General features: G+C 40.8%; 1 protein-coding gene across 1 annotated transcript; it reads left to right on the top strand.

The window, feature by feature from the left end:
- Window positions 1-4,012: 4,012 nt before the first annotated feature.
- Window positions 4,013-18,150, top strand: LOC125901869 (uncharacterized protein KIAA0040). Its single transcript, XM_049597853.1, has 2 exons — window positions 4,013-4,194; window positions 15,745-18,150. Exon 2 carries the CDS (start codon window positions 16,442-16,444, stop codon window positions 16,772-16,774), a length of 333 nt encoding a protein of 110 aa, XP_049453810.1. The 5' UTR covers window positions 4,013-4,194; window positions 15,745-16,441; the 3' UTR covers window positions 16,775-18,150.
- The last annotated feature ends 2,262 nt before the right edge of the window (window positions 18,151-20,412 follow it).

Genomic DNA, 20,412 nt, shown 5'->3' with positions numbered 1-20,412 from the left:
GGTTTGTCTCTGGGGGACTGGTTTTATTAGCAGACTATTTCTGGACACTTGTCAGATTCCACGACAGCGACCCTTTAGTCACTTTTCATTAGCGCTCACATTCAAGAAGCCACAGAGTGCACCATGTAAGGCTCATACACACTCCTTTTTCAATGTGTGTGTGTTAGCTGAGCCAGTAGGTCGTAGTGATTTGCAATGCCCTTTTGCACAATCCAGTAATTCCACGAGGCTTTCCCTAACGCTACTGGTAATGTCACAGTCACTTTTTTGCTATCATGATTGTGTGATCAGTGATGCAGTGTGAGCTCACTGGGCTTTCCTACAAATTTGTTCGGCTACAGACCTGAGCTGGATAAAGGGGTGTATTGTTGAGCTGGACTGAGAATAAGGTTTCTATAAACCAGATGGGAGCTACGCCCATTATAGTACAATGATGCATGTATTGAGAGTAAGGTTTCCATGGAGGAAATGGGACATGTGCGAGGGTCACTGCAGTGTAAATCATAAGGTAGAGGAAATGGAAGGTATAATAAGGTCCTTATAAAGTAAGAACAAAATAAAGACGGACCTGAAAAGGCACATTGTTGCATAAAAACCAACAGCTTTTTCATATCATTCCTCACCACCTCTTATAGTTGAAAAATGGATCAAACTTTAAGGGACAGCTCACTCCCAAATCTAAAATGCATATTTTCTCTTAGCTGTAGTGCTATTTATCAGTCTAGATCATTGGTTTCCAAAGGGTGGGTCACGGTCCAAAAGTGGGTCATGCACTCTCTTTTTATGTACAGTGAATTTCCAGCACAGAGCTTTTATTTTGAAGTGCTGTTTTCTGCTGTTCTGTAAGTGACTAATGGACAGGTACATCACAGAGACCACAAACTAGTTAATCACATGGCCAAACGCAAGTATGACGCTGAGCACCACAAGCCGAGTGCCATCTAGTTAAATTTGAAAGAAGGCAGACATCTCTATGGCCAATACCGCCAACGCTTGGCAGCTCACACCAAAACAATCTAGATTGATAAATAGCACTACAGATGAGAGGAGAAATGTATATTTTTCATTTTGAGGTGAACTGTAGCTTTAAGATTTTCAGATGACTCCTGCAGGAATATAAGTATCTACATGCAGGGACGTCTCCAGTAGCAATCAAAAGCAGCGAGTGGAATATACAGAGAAATCATTTTCATATAAACTACTATAACTAAGGATTTCCATCAAGGCAAGTGCTGCTACACCGAGGTCATTAATCAACACTTGCTCGAGGTGACTGGACACTGTAGTGCCTCAACAGCAGCTGTGATATAGCTTCACTGTGTAGCACTACACACCCTGCCAGTCAGCCTGCACCCTCTGTGCTCAGTGTGTGTGTGTGTGTGTGTGTGTGTGTGGGTGGTTGCTATTTGTCTAAGATGGCTCAGACACACCTGCAGACATGGTGAGGCTTGTCTCATCAATTTTCATGTAACCATGCCCCGTAGCAAGGAAAAGACACACTGCATGTTGAGCCAGTCAGATGCCCTGGAACTGTATTTTCCAGGTTATCAGACAAAACGTAGCTGCAGTAGATTAGTCTAAAATAAAAGTGGTGATCAGATCATATTTCAGATGAAGGACACATGCATTTGTTACTTTTAACTATCGATATTCTTGTTTGAGTTCTTTTAAATTTCAGCTACTTTAAGATATGAAAAGATAAAATTCTCCATTCATTATAATGAAAAAAACATTATTTTATAAATTCTTAAACAGTTGAATTTGGAAACTAACACCATAAAAACATCAGAGACAGAAGCCCTATTAAGCCTTTCCTCATTTTATGTCGTATATGTATAATGTTACAATGTCGGATGTTCATATTAAACATAGCAAAGCTACATATAATGAGGTAACCGTATACCAAAGTCGGACCCTTCCAATGTTTTTTTTCTGCTTTTGTGTCTGTTCCAGATTTTCTTTACAAGATAATTACAAGCAAGTTACTGCAAGTGTTTACATTACGTAGCCTACACTGCTACATTTAGCTACATGCTAACGAAAGGGAAACATGTAACCTTGGTTGCCAACGTTGTAAGTTTCTTCCCAATTTCGGATCATATTCCTGCTGGAACTTGTGAGGATTTGGGTTAGAAGTTTTAATTTGTGATTGAGAGCGCTGCTTTTCTCCGTGGCAGTCATTGCCCCAGCTGCTACATGGAGCCTACATGTAGCTACATGCTAACAAAAGAGAAACATGTAATCTTGGTTGCAGATGTTGTTCATTTCTGCCCAAATTTGGATTATATTCTTGCTAGAACTTGTGAAGATTTGGGGTTCGAAGCTTTTATTTGTGACTTTCACTGTAGAAAGTGCTGCCATTCTCCATTATAGTCATTGCCCCAGCTGCAAGTATACTGCTTCATGGAGCGTACATGTAGCTACATGCTGACAAGAAGGAAACATGTAATCTCTGTCGCCAGTGTTGTTAATTTCTTCCCAATTTCAGATCACATTCCTTTTGGAACATGTCCAATTGTGAAGATTTTATTTGCAAAGCTTTTATTGGTGATTTCTCGCATTACAAAGTTCTGCTATACTCCGTTAAATTCATTCCCCGGCTGCAAGTACACTGCTACATGTAGCTACATGCTAACAAGAGGGAAACATGTAATCTTGTTTGCCAATGTTGTTAATATCTCCCCCATTTTGGATCATATTCCTCTTGGAACATGTCCAGTTGTGAAGATTTTGGTTGAGAAGCTTTTATTGATGATTTTTCGCATTAGAAAGTTCTGCTATATTCTGTTACATTCACTCCCCGGCTGCAAGCACACTGCTATATATAGCTACATGCTAAAATCAGGGAGCCATTTAATCTTGTTATCTTTTTTTGTTTTCTGTAACCTTTGGTTGCTGATGTTAATTTATCCCTGATTTCAGATCATATTCCTGCTGGAACGTGTCAGGTTGTAAAGATTTTGGTTCAGAGGACTTTAATGTTGATTTTTCCTTGTAGACAGTGCTGCTATTCTCTGTTACAGTCACAGGAGTTTTGGGAGAGGGACTTAAGGAGACAGGCGATAAAGGACAGAGGGTGAATATAGGTGTTGTATGGGGAAAATAGTGTCGTTGTTTTTTATTAACATTAAAGCATGTAAGCACATTCTAGCAAAATAAAAGTATGAACCTGTAAATCAGCATAATAGGTGCCCTTTGAACATTCTTTTAAAAAGGAATTTCTTTGTGGTTGTGTGACCTGATTATGCAGCCGCACATTCACCTCATTTTGAGTTACTGTATGCTCACAAGCCAACATCGTACTGTTTGTGAGCACAGTGTTCAAGTCAGCGCACTTTAGCTCCTCACTTCCCCCTTTCAGAAGAAGAGAATAAATAGACTGCTGCTTAATGTCAGGAGAACACTTTTTTCTTACTTGAATAAAAATCCTCTTTTGCTTGACTGAACTGAAAGGGCATTGACCAAAACGCCACGGGCACAGTGAGTGTGTGTGTGCGCAGACGCATGACCTCACTCTTTCATATCTCAATTGGATCTCACTCTTACACCTGGTGGTACTAACAATGCACACACACACTTTAACAGTTTTCATTTCCCCTGTTTATTTTGGGACTCTGACATGGGTGGAGTGGTGTTGTGGTAATCTAGTGCTATTACGTAAAATGCTGCAACATTGCCTGCAACTTCTGGCTGGTGTTGCAAGGTCTTCAGATTGGTTTGTGCTGTGCTGTTTTTTAATATTCTAACATGGGGAGTTTGTTTTGAGACATTTAATAAAGCCTTCTTATGATTTCATTTCATATTCAGTTTACCTAACTTTCCCTCTCTGACATCACTCAGCGCCTCTATGAGTAAAGCAACCACAAGAATCCAGTTACCCATGTAGGAAACACACAGACAGAGGGCCCATTCTTACACAAAGTGGGCAGGGTGCAGTGACGTTGTGACCAAAACACACACTCACTCATAGAGAGGAGGAGGAGGAGGAGGAGGAGGAGAAGGAGGAGGAGGACGGGAAACAAGGGTAGAGAGGGAAACAGGAACAGAAAGTGAAGACTTGTCAAGATGTCTGGGTGAGGGGGACCAGAACAGAGCAGAAACCAGATGCCAAAACAGAAACAACAGAAGTTTGAGCAGCTGACTGGATTAGACAGGAGGGGCGAGCTGACCTGCCACTTCACATGTGCCTGCGGGGTAAGGTGCCGCTTTCAAAGAGATCTTGAGTGCCAGCGACTTGAAATACTTTCAAACTGTTGTGAGTGGTTTATATAAGCTGTTGATGCTTTTCGTTGTGGAAAACAGAGGCAAAAGTACTACTGCTGTTGCAGACTCCTATTTAAAAAAAAAAGTGTTGTTGTGGCAGTGGTTAGATTTGACAGGATGTTTGACAGGCTAGAAAGAAAACCTTGAGTGCTGAGTGTCACCTTAATGTGCTTTTAAATTTGTCATTTCTTAAAATCTCTGAAGTTGCTGCATGAATCACTTACAATAGCTTTGCTCTGTTCAGGTGCTTGTTTTTGGCTCCTAATGATAAATTTAGTTTCCTCCTGCTGCTCCTTCTTTAAGAACGTCCTCCACTTTGCTCATTTCACTCAGTCAGGATCGAGTTGACACAAGTCTGAACTGCAACGGCTTGAGCACTTGCTCTTTCTCACTGCACTCCTCCAGACTATCAGCAGGCCTGTAGCTACTCAAGCGAAACAGCTGCACTAAATAATCCAAGGTAGCTCATGTTTTCTGCAAGACAAAAAAATGCCTGTAACAGTTTGCTGGTGGCCGACTCGAGTCAAACTGAACGTGTCAAAGTGTTGTGTATTCATACTAACTGATGAGCGATCTGCTCTGACCGTGTGCTCGGGGCGAGTCATTAAAGATTCCTGCCTCGCCTTCTGTCACAACTTTGTCTTTTAGGTCGCACATGTTCCTTAAAAAGCAGCAGGGGCTAACTGAGTGCAATCATAACATTTTTCTCAGCCCCTTCCTGGCTTTGTGTGCCCCAGAAGTGGCCTTTTCCTGTATACGAAAGACTCCAGGAGAGCACAATGTCATGAGAAAGTGAAGTACCCTGTCAGAGTCTTAGAATGGCATCTCAGTTAGATAATATGAGGCAGGGAAATATTTAAAGCCCACGGCCTCACTGTGTAATATGTACCTAGAGTCCTTATTTTGTATAAGCATGGCTATTTTCTGTATTAACATGATCTCCTCTGTTCTGTGCCTTTAAACCACAAACTAACCTCAGCTCAGACATGCACCATCAACATTTACTGTGTGAACACCCTCTGTTCCTCTCAGTGGCCTGCTGAGAAACAGACTCTCAGCACAAACTGGCAATCAAAGAAAAGTTTAAACACTCAAGTGTGAAACTACCTGAGCTGGAAAATTAGGGCTTTACCGAATGTCACTTTTATTTATTTATTTTTATTTTTTGGACGTTAAAGCCTCTAGAGTTTTTCAAATGAGGCTTCAAATGTCTGTCATATTTCATGACATCATCACCCTAAAAAAAGTTTTTTCCCTTAAAAGAATCATCAATTTGAATGAAGTGAGTCATTGGATTAAATTAGTCAGTCCTTTTTTACATTAAAAGCGTACTTTGCCGATTTTCGACGAGATTGGAGTCCTAACAATGTGGCTAATATCTATTAGGGGTAGGGGCAAAAAATCGATACAGCATAGTCTTATGATATTGTGCATGGCGATATTGTTTTCATACACGGACGCCAAGCATCTATCTTTTATTACATACATCATTAATCTTTGCAAATACACATTTTAATACAACTTCTGGTGCTAGAATAATAGAATCAATTACCTTTTTAGTCCACTAGATGGTGCAAGGCAGGGCAAGGCAAGGCAAGGCAAGGCAAGGCAAGGCAATCTTATTTATATAGCACCATTCATACACAAGGCAATTCAATGTGCTTTACAAGAGAAATATGTTAAGATAAAACATTACAGGAACAATAGATCATTAAAAACAAAAGCTAAAAGCAAGAAAAACAGTGCAGAAAATGCATTTAAAAAGCAAACATAAAGCAAAAGCAACAGCAGACAAATATAAAAACAATTGCTACAGATTATCCTAACAATAAGTTACATATCTAGTTCACTGGTAAGCTGCAGTAAATAGTAATGTTTTAAGCCCTGATTTAAATGAGTTGACAGTTTCAGCCGACCTCAGATATTCTGGAAGTTTGTCCCACAGGCGGGGAGCATAGAAACTAAAGGCTGCTTCACCTTGTTTGGTTTTGATCCTGGGAACACTGAGTAAACCTGTTCCAGATGATCTGAGGGGTCTGGGTGCTTCATAACGTACAAGTATATCAGAGATGTATTTAGGCCCGAGACCATTTAGTGCTTTATAGACAAGTAACAAGATTTTAAAGTCTATCCTTTGACACACAAGAAGCCAGTGCAGTGATTTAAGCACTGGTGTGATGTGCTCCACTCTCTTGGTGTTGGTGAGGACTCTGGCAGTAGCGTTCTGGACGAGCTGCAGTTGTCTGATTGATTTTTTACTCAGGCCTGTAAAGACACCGTTACAATAGTCCAGCCTGCTGAAAATGAAAGCATGAACAAGTTTTTCTGTATCTTGTTTAGACAGAAATTCTTTTATTCTTGCTATGTTTTTAAGGTGGTAATAGGCTGATTTAGTAATTGTCTTAATGTGACTATTGAAATTTAGGTCTGAGTCCTGAACTTCACCAAGATTTCTGGCTTGATTTGTAGGTTTTAGTGTCATGGCGTCAAGGTGAGCACTGACTATTGATCTTTGTTCTTTAAAACAACTATCTCAGTTTTTTCTGTGTTTAGTTGTGGAAAATTCTGGCACATCCACGTATTGATTTCGTCAGTGCACTTATTTAGTAGATATAGGGGACTGTAGTCATCTGGTGACACTGTTATGTAAAGTTGTGTATCATCTGCATAAGTATGGCAGGAGATGTTATGATATTTCATAATCTGAGCAAGAGGGAGCATATAGATGTTGAACAGAAGAGGCCCAAGAATGGACCCTTGAGGAACTCCACATGTAGTCTTTGTTCGCACAGATTCATAATTGCCAAGTGACACAAAGAAATCTCTGTCTTGTAAATAAGATTTAAACCAATTTAGCATAGTACCAGAAAGTCCCGCAAACTTTTCTAGTCTGTCGAGCAGTATGTTATGGTCAACTGTGTCGAATGCAGCACTGAGGTCCAGTAATACCAGAACCGAAATCTTTGATGCATCATTGCTCAGATGAATGTCATTAAAACTTTTACAAGTGCAGTCTCAGTGCTGTGATGTGCTCGAAATCCAGACTGAAAGGCATCAAAGGAATTGTTTTGCTCCAGCAAAGGTCTCAGCAGAATTTAGCAGGAAGTTCATCTAAACAAAGATGACGGCACCATCAAAAATGTACCATCGCTGTTTAAATCAAACGTCTGGACTTATTTTGGATTCTTTTTTTTTTTCTTTTTAAGATATTTTTTGGACATTTTTAGCCTTTAATGGATAGGACAGTAGTGTTGGGTCAGTTCTCGGTAATACCAATTCGGTTCAGTACTCCGTCTTGGACCTTTTTTTTTTTTTTTTTTTTTTTTGAGACTGACCGGACCGCATATGTCATTTAACAACATACTCGGGCGGAACATACGTGGAGAGGACTCCGCGGAGGTTCACCCAGACTAAAAGCGGACATCCGCAAGCTCTGTGCGCACAAAGCTCAGATTTTACAACCGTGCGGACTCTGCTCCGCACACCAGTGTCACACAAAGGACTGCTCGGCATGTATTTTTCACATCGCGGGGATTTTTCACGGACTACAATGCGGAAGTGCGCTCGACTATGGAAGCCCAAATGACTGCGGACATTCCTCGCGGAGTCCGCTCCGCTTATAATACGCCCGAGTCTGTGAGCACCTGTGTCTGCCTCTTCGCCAAGCGCACAGCGAGCAGGAGAGAGAGGGGGGTGGGGGTGTGGTGGGGACTGAGCTAAGGGGTGCAGGTGCAAGTGCGAATTCACCGAGGCCTCTACTGTAGCCTGGAGTTTGTTTAACAGTGACGGGGAGTCAATAATGGCGGACAATTTAGTCTCGAAGAGATCAAAGAATGCGCCAATATGGCAACACTTTGCCTTCAAGCCAGACGAAGGAGGCAACCATTGCTTGCATTGATTGAGTAAGCTAAACCTGCAAATTTATTTGTAAGGAATAAAAGAAACAACGTGTTCCTGTCACTCTGTTGTCCTATAGTCGTTTTTTATTTTAAATGAGTCAATTGCGCCCCAAAGTGGCGAAAATCCGGTATTACCAACTTGATGTGGTTTTTCTCAAAAACCAGACCGTTTTTTTTTTCTCATACCGACCCAACCCAATAGGACAGACAAGTGTGGAAGGGGGAGAGAGAGAGGGAGTGACATGCAGCAAAGGGCCACAAGCTGGAGTCGATCCCGGGCCGCTGCGGCAACAGCCTTGTACATGGGGCGCCTGCTCTACCACTAAGCCACCGACATCCCGGATTCTTTGTAACATGGAAGGAAAGAAGGACTTAGATATGACACGTGATTTGCAAGCACTGTCATATCAGAATAAAATACTCTGGTAATACTACGAGGGCTCACTTCACACTCCGCCATCCAGAGATAGCGTTAGCCGCTAACCACCAAGTTAGCGCTAAACCCACTCCGCTGAAAAAAAAAGCTAAGAGAATAGCACAGTTCATCACCTACTTCATGTGCAAAGATCTGCGTCCATACAGCGTTGTTTAAAACAAAGGCTTTTGTTACACGCTAAAAGCACTCTGTCAGTATGTGACTGCCCCAACGTTTTTTCACCAACACAGTGATACCCATCCTCTACAGACAAGTGAAGCATAAAGTTGAGGAGTCTTTGAGTACAGCAGGGTGGCATTAACTTGTGACGCCTGGACTTCACGGTCAGTGGATTCATATGTATAGCGGCACATTATTTAACAGAGGACTGGCGACTGCTGTCTCATGTTCTCCAAACTAGACTAGTACACAAAAGTCACACCGGAGCAAACACTGCAGACCTCCTGCAAAATGCAGCACACGACTGGGGGATTGTGGTTGCAACAGACAACGCTGCTAACATGGGTGTTGCCATTCAGTTAGCAGGATAACTGCATGTGAAGTGTTTAACTCCCATGCTTAATCTGGCCTCTCAGAGAGCGTTAAATTGCCAACAGTTCAGTTTGTCAGGTGTATGCAGCATTTATGACAGATTGTATGATGGTGCTGGTCAGTCTGTTTGCTCTGCATCACATTTTGCTGCAATAAAAATGAGAAAAGTCAGATGAACAGACTGAAAACTTTATCTCATGAGGTAAAATTGAAGCTTTCCTTTGGGGAAATAATTTGCAGTCGGGAAAAAAGGTAATAAATCGCAATTCATTGCAAGACTCAGCATATCGCAATATCGCAATAAAAATCATACTGTGATCTAAGTATCATGATAATATCGTCTCATGAGTCCCCTCGCAATTTCCACCCTGAGTATCTAGGGCTGTTGCTCAAACTACTGATAATACTTACGGACAAAGTAAAGAAGCAGATCCACAGAGAGCCGTGTCTCTCTTTCTCTCAAACTCAGACCAAACTTCAATCAAACAGTAAAACTAGGTAGTGCTGATGAAATATAAACCAAAGTTCTGTTATTGTATTTTTAAATAGACAATACAGACACATAATCTAAACATAATCTATAAAAATAATATTTTCGGCAAAAAAAGCTGGCCTTAAATGACTTCACAAACATATTTTAGTGCACTGTTTGGCTGTAATACAAGAATTTGTGAACCAGAAGCAGCCGCCATACTGTTTCCTGTATTATAAAAGAGGGAAAAAATGTGGCTCAAACAGTGAAACTGTTGATCTTAAAACTGCTGACAGTAAAACTTTCCTAGTCGACATAGTCATCCATAGTCATTTAGGGCCATTAGTCGACTAGTTGCCTGCATGTTTATGATATTAATTTAATGATTAAATGATACATTTTGGGCGGGGCAACACAATGGTTTGAGTTGAAGGTGTGAGAAAGAATAGTATCAGTAACATTGTTAACACTGTGCTACATTACAGAGAAATACAAACCGTACTAATGAACCTTCATTAATATAGGCCTATATTTTATCTACAAGTGCACGTCACACACTGAGCAAGCTGCCTGTTAATGACGCTGTGGGCTAATGGGCATGTAGCTACTTCCATGTTTCAGATGATACGTCATGTTTGTAGTCGACCAATGAAGATGAGTTTACATATCACCTTGGATTCGTCCTTCACCTTCTCAAAATGATCCCACACTTTGGATTTCCTGCCCGACATGTTATTAACTAGCCTGTGGAATAACCGCAGGTACCAGCCCTGGAAATTAACCTGACTCCTGTCTGACTGCTGAGCGTGGACACTTCCTGTGTCTGTCCTTTCAAATTAAATTCCCACATGGTCCATTCACATAGGTTTTGATTTATTTTGACAAGGCTAAGCAACTAAGCAACCAATGATATCTTGCCAACTAATGACCTTTCTGGTGGATTACGGTTCGGTCGACTATTAGGGGGCAGCGCTTCTGATAAGATATGAACCAAGATTCTGTAACTGTGTCGTCTATTTTTTGTAAGAACTGTTTTCAGAAACATATTTTGGTTTACAGTTTAAATGTAATTCAAGACAGTTTGTTACCAGCAGGCTGCCATATTGTTTCCTGAGTTAAACAGACAAGCTCGCATTACGTCACCCACCAGTGGGAACGTTTATATCAGTCCAGTGCGGCGCAGTGCATTCTGGTAATTTCGGGGGGGTTTTTAGCCTCTTGAACAAAAGCGAATGCCACAGCCCCTTTGCATTGTTTTTCTATCTTTTGTCAATAAAGTTTGACTTTTGGACTTTACAGCGCTGTGGAAATGTTTGGATCACACAAGTCGGAAACAATCCCAAGCAGCCACCACTGGAATCTAATTCTACAAATAGTATAATACCTGCTAGAGCCATTTCTACCAAGTCCTAGTTTCCCATTATTTTTTGAGTCACTTTAATGCGCCACCTGACCTGGCATCATGGTAACCTTTAATTAAAGGCAGGTGTGCTGAAGCAAGCGGAGCGTGGAAGACGCCACAGGGTTACGGTCTTTAACTGCTCCTATTTGGTAAATCTTAGTTTTTATTGTTTGATGAAGTCATCTACTGCCCCATTGATTTGAACTTTGTTCTTGTAAGGGCCTGTTAATTTAGGGGATATTTGTTCGGGGATTTTTGTTCAAATTTTCTTTAAATGTGACCGTCAAGATAGTCAGTTCATGGTGTAATAGCTAAACTAAAGACAGTGAGTTCATCATATTTCCTGTTATGACATCTGTGGGCAGCTATTTTTTTTAACTTATTCGGAAGCCACAAAAATACTAATATTTTCCAATATCATATATCTTTATCTGCATATGTTGATTTAGACTTCAAATGTCAATGTTCTGAACAAAGCTTTGCAGCTTTAAACTATTCAGTACAGCCCTATGGAAGATATTCTATTTTAAAACAATAAACAACTACTTTTCTTGGCTTTGTATGTGAACAGGAAAGACAAATTAAGATCCGACACTGATAATCTGAAAGATCCTTCTTAACAATTCACTGTTGCTTAGTGCGAACTCTGACAACAGTTTGAGGCATAACAATGATCATTCTTCCTGGCCAGAGACTATAATTACCATACCACTTGGTGACTTATCCATTCCATTTAATGACTTTATCACTGAAACATTGTTAGTCATCTCTTTCATATAGCTAGATCACACCTCTCCCGGCCTTTGTCTCTCCTCTACAGACTTATTGTTCAGTGACTCCAGCATGTCGTGTTGACAGTGTTTTCATAATGTGGGGGAGATCAGAGTGTACACAAAGGTGCTGCTGCTCAGCCAAGCTCATCACAACAACATGTACCTACAGCAAAGGAAATGACCAAGAGTAATGTGGCAGTGACATTCTGGCTCCCAACAATGTGCAGTGGAGTTTATAGTCAAGTTTTCATCTGAATGCAGCGTAAATATTAACTGAATTTCCAGAAAATCAGCAAAAGGAAATGTGAATAATGCTTTATAATACTTTAACCTTTATAATGCTTTTATACCTCAGTCAAGTGTAAAAACAGTTTCTGCAATAAATTTACTTTTTTACCCCCAACATTTTTATGAGCAAATTTAAAACATGCATTTAACATGTAATAAAAGAAAAACATCTTATGACAATGCTTTACTTGCAAACCTTTGGCACTGATCAGTTCAAACACAGAGTGACTGAACTCAATTCATTCTTACATATTAATTGTATAATACTTCCATTAACACAGCAACATGCAGCCAAGGGCAACAGGCTGGAATCAATCAAACATGCAGCTGCTGTGGCAGCACACTGACTTCATGTATGGTATGCCTCCTCTATCCACTAAGCCACTAGGTACCCTGAGATGGTTCACTCTTTAGCTACTTCCATTATCTGCTCCGGAGAAAACAATGTGTTAAATTCTTTCTTTAACCACTTGTCTGATCTGGCAATTGAGTTGTTAGATTTACCAGCCTGATGTGGCATGTTGCTTGCCTCGGGCGATATCACAATCCTTTTTGTTAAGCCCTGAGTCTGTGTTAGAGCTGCAAAGATTCATCAGTTATCTAATTGTAAAACAGAAATAATTAATTGGGACCTATTTAGTTGAGTTTGGAAATATTGGTTGGACAAAATGAGACATTTGATTAAGTCGCTTAAAGTCCCATTTCCACCAAACACTTTCGGTATGGTACCTTTGGAAACAAGAGTAACCCTTCAGACATGGTACCTAGACCCTCGGTCCATTTTGTGTTTCCATTGCAAACAGTACTCTTAAATGGTTGGAATATCCAAGGGATATTTAAAAATAGCAGGTTTGTGCATTTAGTCTTTCTCAGGCAAGCTCGAGGGTTTAGTGTTGCCGGAGCCCACAGAACGACATTCCCCAATGCTTTTTCTTTTGTGTGGAGTGAGGATTAGAATATATGCAGCTCATATAACCCAGTCAAAATTAATATATAGAAAAGCACTCAGAGAGTGCAGACCTCCGCCAAGTAGGTGATATTCCCTCCCCCTCTCCATCAGATTTTGCAGCCTGCATCACAATTAGGTTATTTGCATCACTATCATTATTAGGTTATATATGCCTTCACCATGGAGACACTGTGGTGTATTTATTTAGTTTTTACTTTTTTCCAACACAGAACATTAATTTCAACTTTAGAATTACAACAATATTTAGCAAGTACAACAAGATGTGTTTTCCAGCCACCAGATGGCACTATTTTCACCGTCTTCAGAAATTGGAATTGCTGCTGAGGCTGTCAGACGATAGACTTTTTTATTTATTATTTTAATCCACGTCGCTTCAACCGATCACCACCAAAATTTATATCATGTGTTCCTTGTCCCATTATCCACCTTTCCTGAAATTTCATCAAAATACGTTCATAACTGTTTGAGTTATTTTGCAGACAAACAGACAGACAGACAAACAGACCAACGCCGGTGAAAACATAACCTCCTTGGCGGAGGTAATAAACGCTTGAGTGTATGTCATATAAAAAGTAGAGTCACGGTCAAAGTTGTCACAGTGAAATTTAAGGTGTGTTGTTGGATTCATGTCGTCATCTCATGCATCGAATAACATTACAAGTAAACGTTCCACCCTAAAAATCAAATTATTTTTTTCTCAGACTCCAGCTGCTGTGAGAGGCAGCAAAACGTCCTTTCATTTTATAGTTACAGTTTACAAATAAAACTCTCCACAATATAAGCCGAGGTTACACAAGCCTCTAAACCAGCCACAACCCAGCCCTGAGCAGAGTGACCGTCCTCTATTGACCAATCAACAGACTGCAGTGTTTACAGCTCCACCTTTCAGTACCAGATCTGTGTGCTAGGTACCGCAACAGAGGGGGGACCAAAAATGGGGACGGTACGGCACAGTTCCACTGGTACCATCCACAACTTTTCACAGTGGAGACAGAAAAAACGGGTACTGAACTGAAATGTACCATAGTGCTCAGTGGAAACAGTGCTTTAGGCTCTAGTTGAGGATTTTATAACAAGCTCTCTCACTGCTTTCTAAAGTTTTGAAGACCAAACAATTAATCAAGAAAATAATATACAGATCAGTCTGTAACGAACATAATCAGTAGTTGCAGCCCTGTCAGTATACATACCAAAAAAAAAATCTCTGTGCTAGTAATATTCTCCCACAATGCAAAGCACAAAGGAAACAGTGGAGCTTCTCACAGCTGACAAAAGTCCAGGAGCACCTCAGAAACCAAAAAAATAAGTAGTGGGGTTTTGTTTTTGTTAAGTTTAACTGGCAGTGACACTGTATAGCCGCAATTTGAATTCCACTGTATAGTGCACGTATTGCATCATTTCCTGTTCGTATACACAGATAAAGTATGTTGGTTTCTTGTGTACTAACTGCAAAAACAGTACACTATAAAGATAAGTATACAGTCCTCAGAGATGCTTGGCCTAAACTGCACAGCTGCAAATGTGACCTTGTTTTTCACATTGAAATAAAAATAAGTAAACAAAAAAAAAAGCTGTACACGTAGCAAAAAGCACAGTGTCAAATGTGGATATTTATTTTAGATCAGCGAGTGCTCTCCTTCTGAACTCACACTTTGACTTTTCAGATGACTCTTGCTACTTAGCTTTAAGCGCTCAGCTTCCTGTTGAGCAAATGAACAGGAGGGAAGTTAGCAGGCTGTCTGCGGGTACACCAATTTCACACATGAGACGCAACGCACGGCGACAGCCACGCCGAATCTATTTGCTCTCCACTTGCAGGTGCATCTTCCTCTCTCCCTCTCTCTCTGCCTAAGAAGCAGCCAAATGTGAGATGAAAATCTTTTCTCCCTCCTGCATCTTGAATACAAAGAAGCTCTGTAGCCGTGAGCTATAGAGAATCTAGGGGACATACTTGAGTCAAATGGTGTTTGAAATCATTTGAAAAACTATAGTTGTTTAACACCGTTTAAATAAAGACGTCGCCGCGAGGCCTCAGACTTAATCAGTCTCGGAGAAGAAGGGAACAATATTACTTTTATTTCCAAGAGTTGTCTGTTGCAGACCTACTTCACCCATTGAAGCACCTTGCCTCGTGTTTTCTTCTCCGGGAGAGCTGTTAGGAGATTTCATCCGAGGCCAGAGGAAAATGTGACAATCAGACATTTATGAAAACTTAAGTCAGAGCCCATCTATCTCCTCCAACGGGAGCCATTAGCCGGGTATATTCAGATGAATCTCCTGCAGCAGGTCTCTCTCCAGCTTACCTCTCTCCTTTCTGTCTTTTTTTTCTGACACTCTCCGTCTCAGCGGGACTCTTAGAAAGATTGGTTACCTCTATCTCTGTCTGGCCTTCTCTCAGACACAATCTCCCTCTCCTCCTCCTCCTTCTCCTCTTCTCTCTATCTCTCTCTCTCTTTGCCCCTGTCTTCCTCAGTGGGACTCTTAGAGAGATCTGCCCTGAATCCTGAATGACTCCTCTGCAGTATTAATGAGGGGAAAGCTGAAAATCTGAAGCTGACTCTGACAAGAGGGGGAGAGCAGGAGTAGAGACGTTAAAGACAGAGACAGAAAGATGGATTGGAGGCATGGAGGGGAGAGAGGGAGGAAGAGCTGTCTGCTGGAAAACCAAATTTCTGTCCATGTTAACTTTCTCTTTCTTTTGTTTCCACAGACACGCCCATATTTAACCACCTCTCTGCAAAACTAAACTGAAAGCCAAAGGGCAGGAGGACAGGAGAAGACTCAGGAAGACAAAGGGAAAGAAAACAGTCCGTGGGATGCCAAGCAGCATAAACAAACTTGGCTGAAACACGGATTTTCATCAAGATCATCACAACGGGGCCATTTCAAAGAAAACCTTGTTATACACAAATCAGCTTTTGGTCTTTTTGATTTGTTTAAAGAACGCGTTGGCTTTGTAACCACCTCACAGGACACTTCAAGGAAGAGGCCATACATGAAGTCAACCTCCATGCTTCCAGCATTTCCATTTAACATAAACAACCCAAGCCTGAGTGCATATACAACAAACCTCATCAGATAGAGCTGTAAACTCTGATCTTTAGAAGCAGAAAAAAGGAGCACATGAAAGTTTAATGTATCTGACCTGACAGCTGCTGGGTCGGTGGGCGTTTGATGTTTTGTTGAGCAAAGAATAAAACTTCATATTGTACAACTTTAAAGCTGGAACCACATTACGATAAAGGAGGTAAATTAACTCCATATCTTGATAATCCGTGTGACTCCAGCTGCCTAATATGCACATTTACTGACTCGCAAACTTCACAACCCTCTAAAGGATTTATTAAAACTTTACAACTGCCAGAGAGCGTCAATTAACAGGAGTTACAGCTCCGTATCCAAAAGCCATGGATGGAAGAACAGACAGCATCCAGGATTTTTTCAACCAACTTTGGAGCTTCGCTACAGACAAGCACGACCAGGGGGTCTTCAACACTGTCTGCCTGGTGGTCCTCCTAACTCTTCCCCTGCTGGTGCTCCTCACCACTTTTGTCGTGTGCTGCCACTGCTGCTGCTGTCGCCATGCCAACAGCTGCTGTTGCTGCTGCTGCAAAGACGCCATGGCAACCGCAAGGTCAGAAACAAAGAAGAAAAAGAATTCAGCCAACACTGAAGACTTGTGGATCTCTGTGAAGACGGGGCCGATGACGCCTGACAGGGTCGCCCTGGCCATGGTGTAGGAATCCGTTTTATATTTTGAAATTTCTGATCCTGGGTCAGTTGGTGCAGTCGAGCTGACCAAGCTTCTCAAAAGAGTGAAACTCGAACCAGCTCAAACTCAAAGGACACTTTAGACCAATGGGAGAGACCTCACATTGTCATGGGCACAGATTTGGTTGTAAACAGTGTACAGATTCTTGTTATTTTGTAATCATGTGATGTCATGTGTGGAAAATGTTTACAACATTTTGTATGATCTTTTTAGTATGTGGTACATAAAGGAAGAAATACGCAGAGCCATATATACCTGCAAATATGTGTGCGTGTGCTTGTGTGAGTGGATTAGATAGAGAGAAAGCGTGTGAGAGAAGTAGTGTTATTGAGAGCACTTTGTTCTTAGAGCTCCCATGTGAAATTCATTGCATCTGTATTTGGGAGAGAGAGCCAATTTAAGGAGTGCACAGTGTTCAGATGGCCAAAACACTGCCTACTTTTCACATTCAGGCTGAAATCTAGATTCGTGTTTGACTCACTTCCTTAAAAAACAACAAAAAAAGCCACTGATGTCCAAAAAGTTTCTCTCACAAGATGCAGAAAGAAAAGTAGAACTTATCTCATTTTTACTTCTTTCCTGCTTTCTTACTTTACTTGCTACAGTGTGGGCCGCAGGAGAGACACTCCTCCTAGGTTTGGTTTTTGAGTGGTGTTGTATTCAGGTCAAGTGAGCCTTAAAGGCACGATTCATAACCTGAATGTAAGGAAAAGGACCAAGAAGTAGAAAATAAAATTGGAATCTGTTATTCTTCCCTAAGATATTTGAATGCACTGATTAACACAACAACCAGTCAGTAAAATTTTCTGGGCTTGTACTTGCTGAAGTTTTAGAGTTAAGTAGGTTCAACCTGGACCCCATTTTCCCATGTTTTTGTGTCTAAGTGACAAATGGGCACAACAATTTTTGAAATTGGTCCAATATTGAGCAAGAGTGCTGCAGCTGGCAGCCATGAAACAGGCTGCAAGGTAACCACTTGGTGTATGTGCACAACGTAAATTCACGTCCACTAAAAGTGCTTGTTTTTGCCACTGACAGGCTCAAATTATTATTCCAAGTCTGACAAAATTATAGAAAAGATCCCTATAGAAGTCGACCCTTTTGTTGGAGTAAGATCCTCTTTGTTTAACTAAAAACAGCCCCAAAATTGCCACAGGCAAACCCACCAGATTCCATTTAAATAAACATTAATTTTAACATATGTAGAGTTGGGGATTGTTAGAACAGTAGAAACACGAACCAAGGAGGTTGTTGAGAGTTTTATTTTGTTTTTGTTGACTGTGTTGTTTGGAACAAGGTTGATTTTTCTGAGCTATTGCACCATGAATAAAGTCATCAACCAGATTATGTTGTGTGAAATGGACATCACATCACAGCGTCATGACAATGGCGGACCTGTTGTAACTGTCACAAATTCACATTACTGCTGGTATGAACAGTTGATAATAGTTTTACCACCAGAGGCTCAATGATACAATATTTTCCTGATACTTAAGTCACGATACAATATTACTGCGATTTTAAAGTTTTTGCTGAGAATTGCAGTAACATACACAGACCAGCTAAAAATCAAAACCACTGACAGGTGGCATAAATATCATTGATCACCTCGTTACAGTGCGATGTTATGCTGGCAAACCTTTGGTTCTGGCATTCATGTGGATACCACCCGACATGTTCCACCCACTCAAACACCATTGCAAACCAAGTACCCCTTCTCATGGCAACGGTACTCCCTGATGACAATAGCTCCCCCAGCAGGACAATGCACCATGCCACACCACAAAAAATGCTCTGGATTGGCCCAAGGAACGTGACAAAAAGCTCAAGGTGTCAACCTGGCCTCAAAATTCCCCAGATCCCAATCTTATCCAGCATTCATGGGACATGCAGGTATGCCAGAGGTACCCCTGAGCCTCAGTGGGGCCTCCTCAAATCGGACTTGGCTCTGACCTGTCAAGGCACAGACATAGTACCTCTGTGACACACAAACATCTGTGTTTGTGTCGGATCCTTTAAGTCCTGTGGGTTGTGAGGTGGCTAAGCGGCATGACCAACAGATGCTCAATCAGATTGGGATGTGGCTAACTTGGAGGCCAGGTTGATGCCTTGAGGTCTTGTCATATTCCTAAGGCCATTCCTGAACAGTTTTTCCAGTGTGGCATGGCAACTGCTGAAGGGCCACTGACATCAGGGAGTGCCATTGCCATAAAAGGGGGTACTTGGTCTGCAGCAGAGATTGGGCAGTTGGACATGTCAAATGGCATCCACATGAATGCCAGAGCCCAAGGTTTCCCAGCAGAACACTGTACTGTAATAAGATGATCAATATTATTCCCTTCACCTGTCAGTGGCTTTAATTTTTTTGGCTGATCGGTGTATATTGCTTTATCTTGAGATTTATTTATAATAAGATTACGTTTTCACTCAGTTCATCTCACATAAATAATTTTCATTGCAGAAAATATATCTAATCAAGCAAATTATTTTATTACTCTACTAGGCTACCAAAAGTTTTAGTTGTATTTTCATATCACTAATTTATATGATAAAAAAAACAATATTTGGCATCTGGCAATACAATATTGTGGCACTATGTTGTATTGATTTTTCCCTGCTGCTATTGTACATAAAGCTGCATTTTATTGAATTCATTTGAGAAACAAACACGATAATAATTTAATCTCTAAGTCAAACTATTGAACTATGCATGTGAATATACCCTAAAGCAAAAACTTACCCAACTTAACATATTTTCAAAATATTCAGAGCAGAGAAACCCTGAAATAATCAAATGATTTGGGCTTCAAGTGGATTGTGCCTGAAGGCTCATATTTTTTTTTAAGTGTATGACATCTCAAAGCCCAATTAAGTAGAAGCGTCTCAGCAGTATCATCATGTTCAGGCATTAGTTTACACTGCCACTAAGTTGATCTTCTTGCTCAAGTGCTGCTGGGAAAAACAGGCCCCAACTCATTTCATTTCTGCTCAGACACATACATTCCCATGTGGAAATTGGGGTTTGTCTTTTCTGCTTCATGTTCACAGAGAGAAACTGTGATTGTTGGGCATAATTTGAAAGCTTGCCCCACAAAATAAACTCCTCCGTAGCTATGCATGATCTCTAATAAGCACTATCGCCCACAGTAAGAGTTTGCCAAGAAATGACATCATCGAAATTTTCAGGAGTTGGCTGAACATGTCACTGTGGTTTGTATGCGTCAGACCGATACTTAAAGTTAGTTTACAGAGTTCCTATTTATTACGCTGACTATACAAGGCTTTCTCAACAGCTTATAGATTATGATAAGAATGGGAAGTAGAAATAGAAAGGTAAGATTTAAAGGACTTGCTCAACATTTTGGGAAATATTCATCTTTGCTTTCTTGCAGAGAGTCAGATGAGAATATTTACCACTCTCGTGTCTGTATGGTAAATATGTAGCTGGTTAGCTTAGCTTAGCACAAAGACTGGTAACAGAGGGAAACTGCTAGTCTCACTTTGTCTAAAGTAAAGTTATAATTAAAGGTTTTATTGATCATATTTCCTCTGTAGATTAAAACACATCCACAGAGCTTTTACAAATTTGCAAAATGAAAGTATATT

The sequence above is a fragment of the Epinephelus fuscoguttatus genome, linkage group LG15, assembly GCF_011397635.1.
Source record: "Epinephelus fuscoguttatus linkage group LG15, E.fuscoguttatus.final_Chr_v1".
In the NCBI taxonomy this organism is placed as follows: domain Eukaryota; kingdom Metazoa; phylum Chordata; class Actinopteri; order Perciformes; family Serranidae; genus Epinephelus; species Epinephelus fuscoguttatus.
The sequence above is the reverse complement of the archived record's forward strand: the minus strand, read 5'-3'. Positions and strand labels throughout refer to the sequence as shown.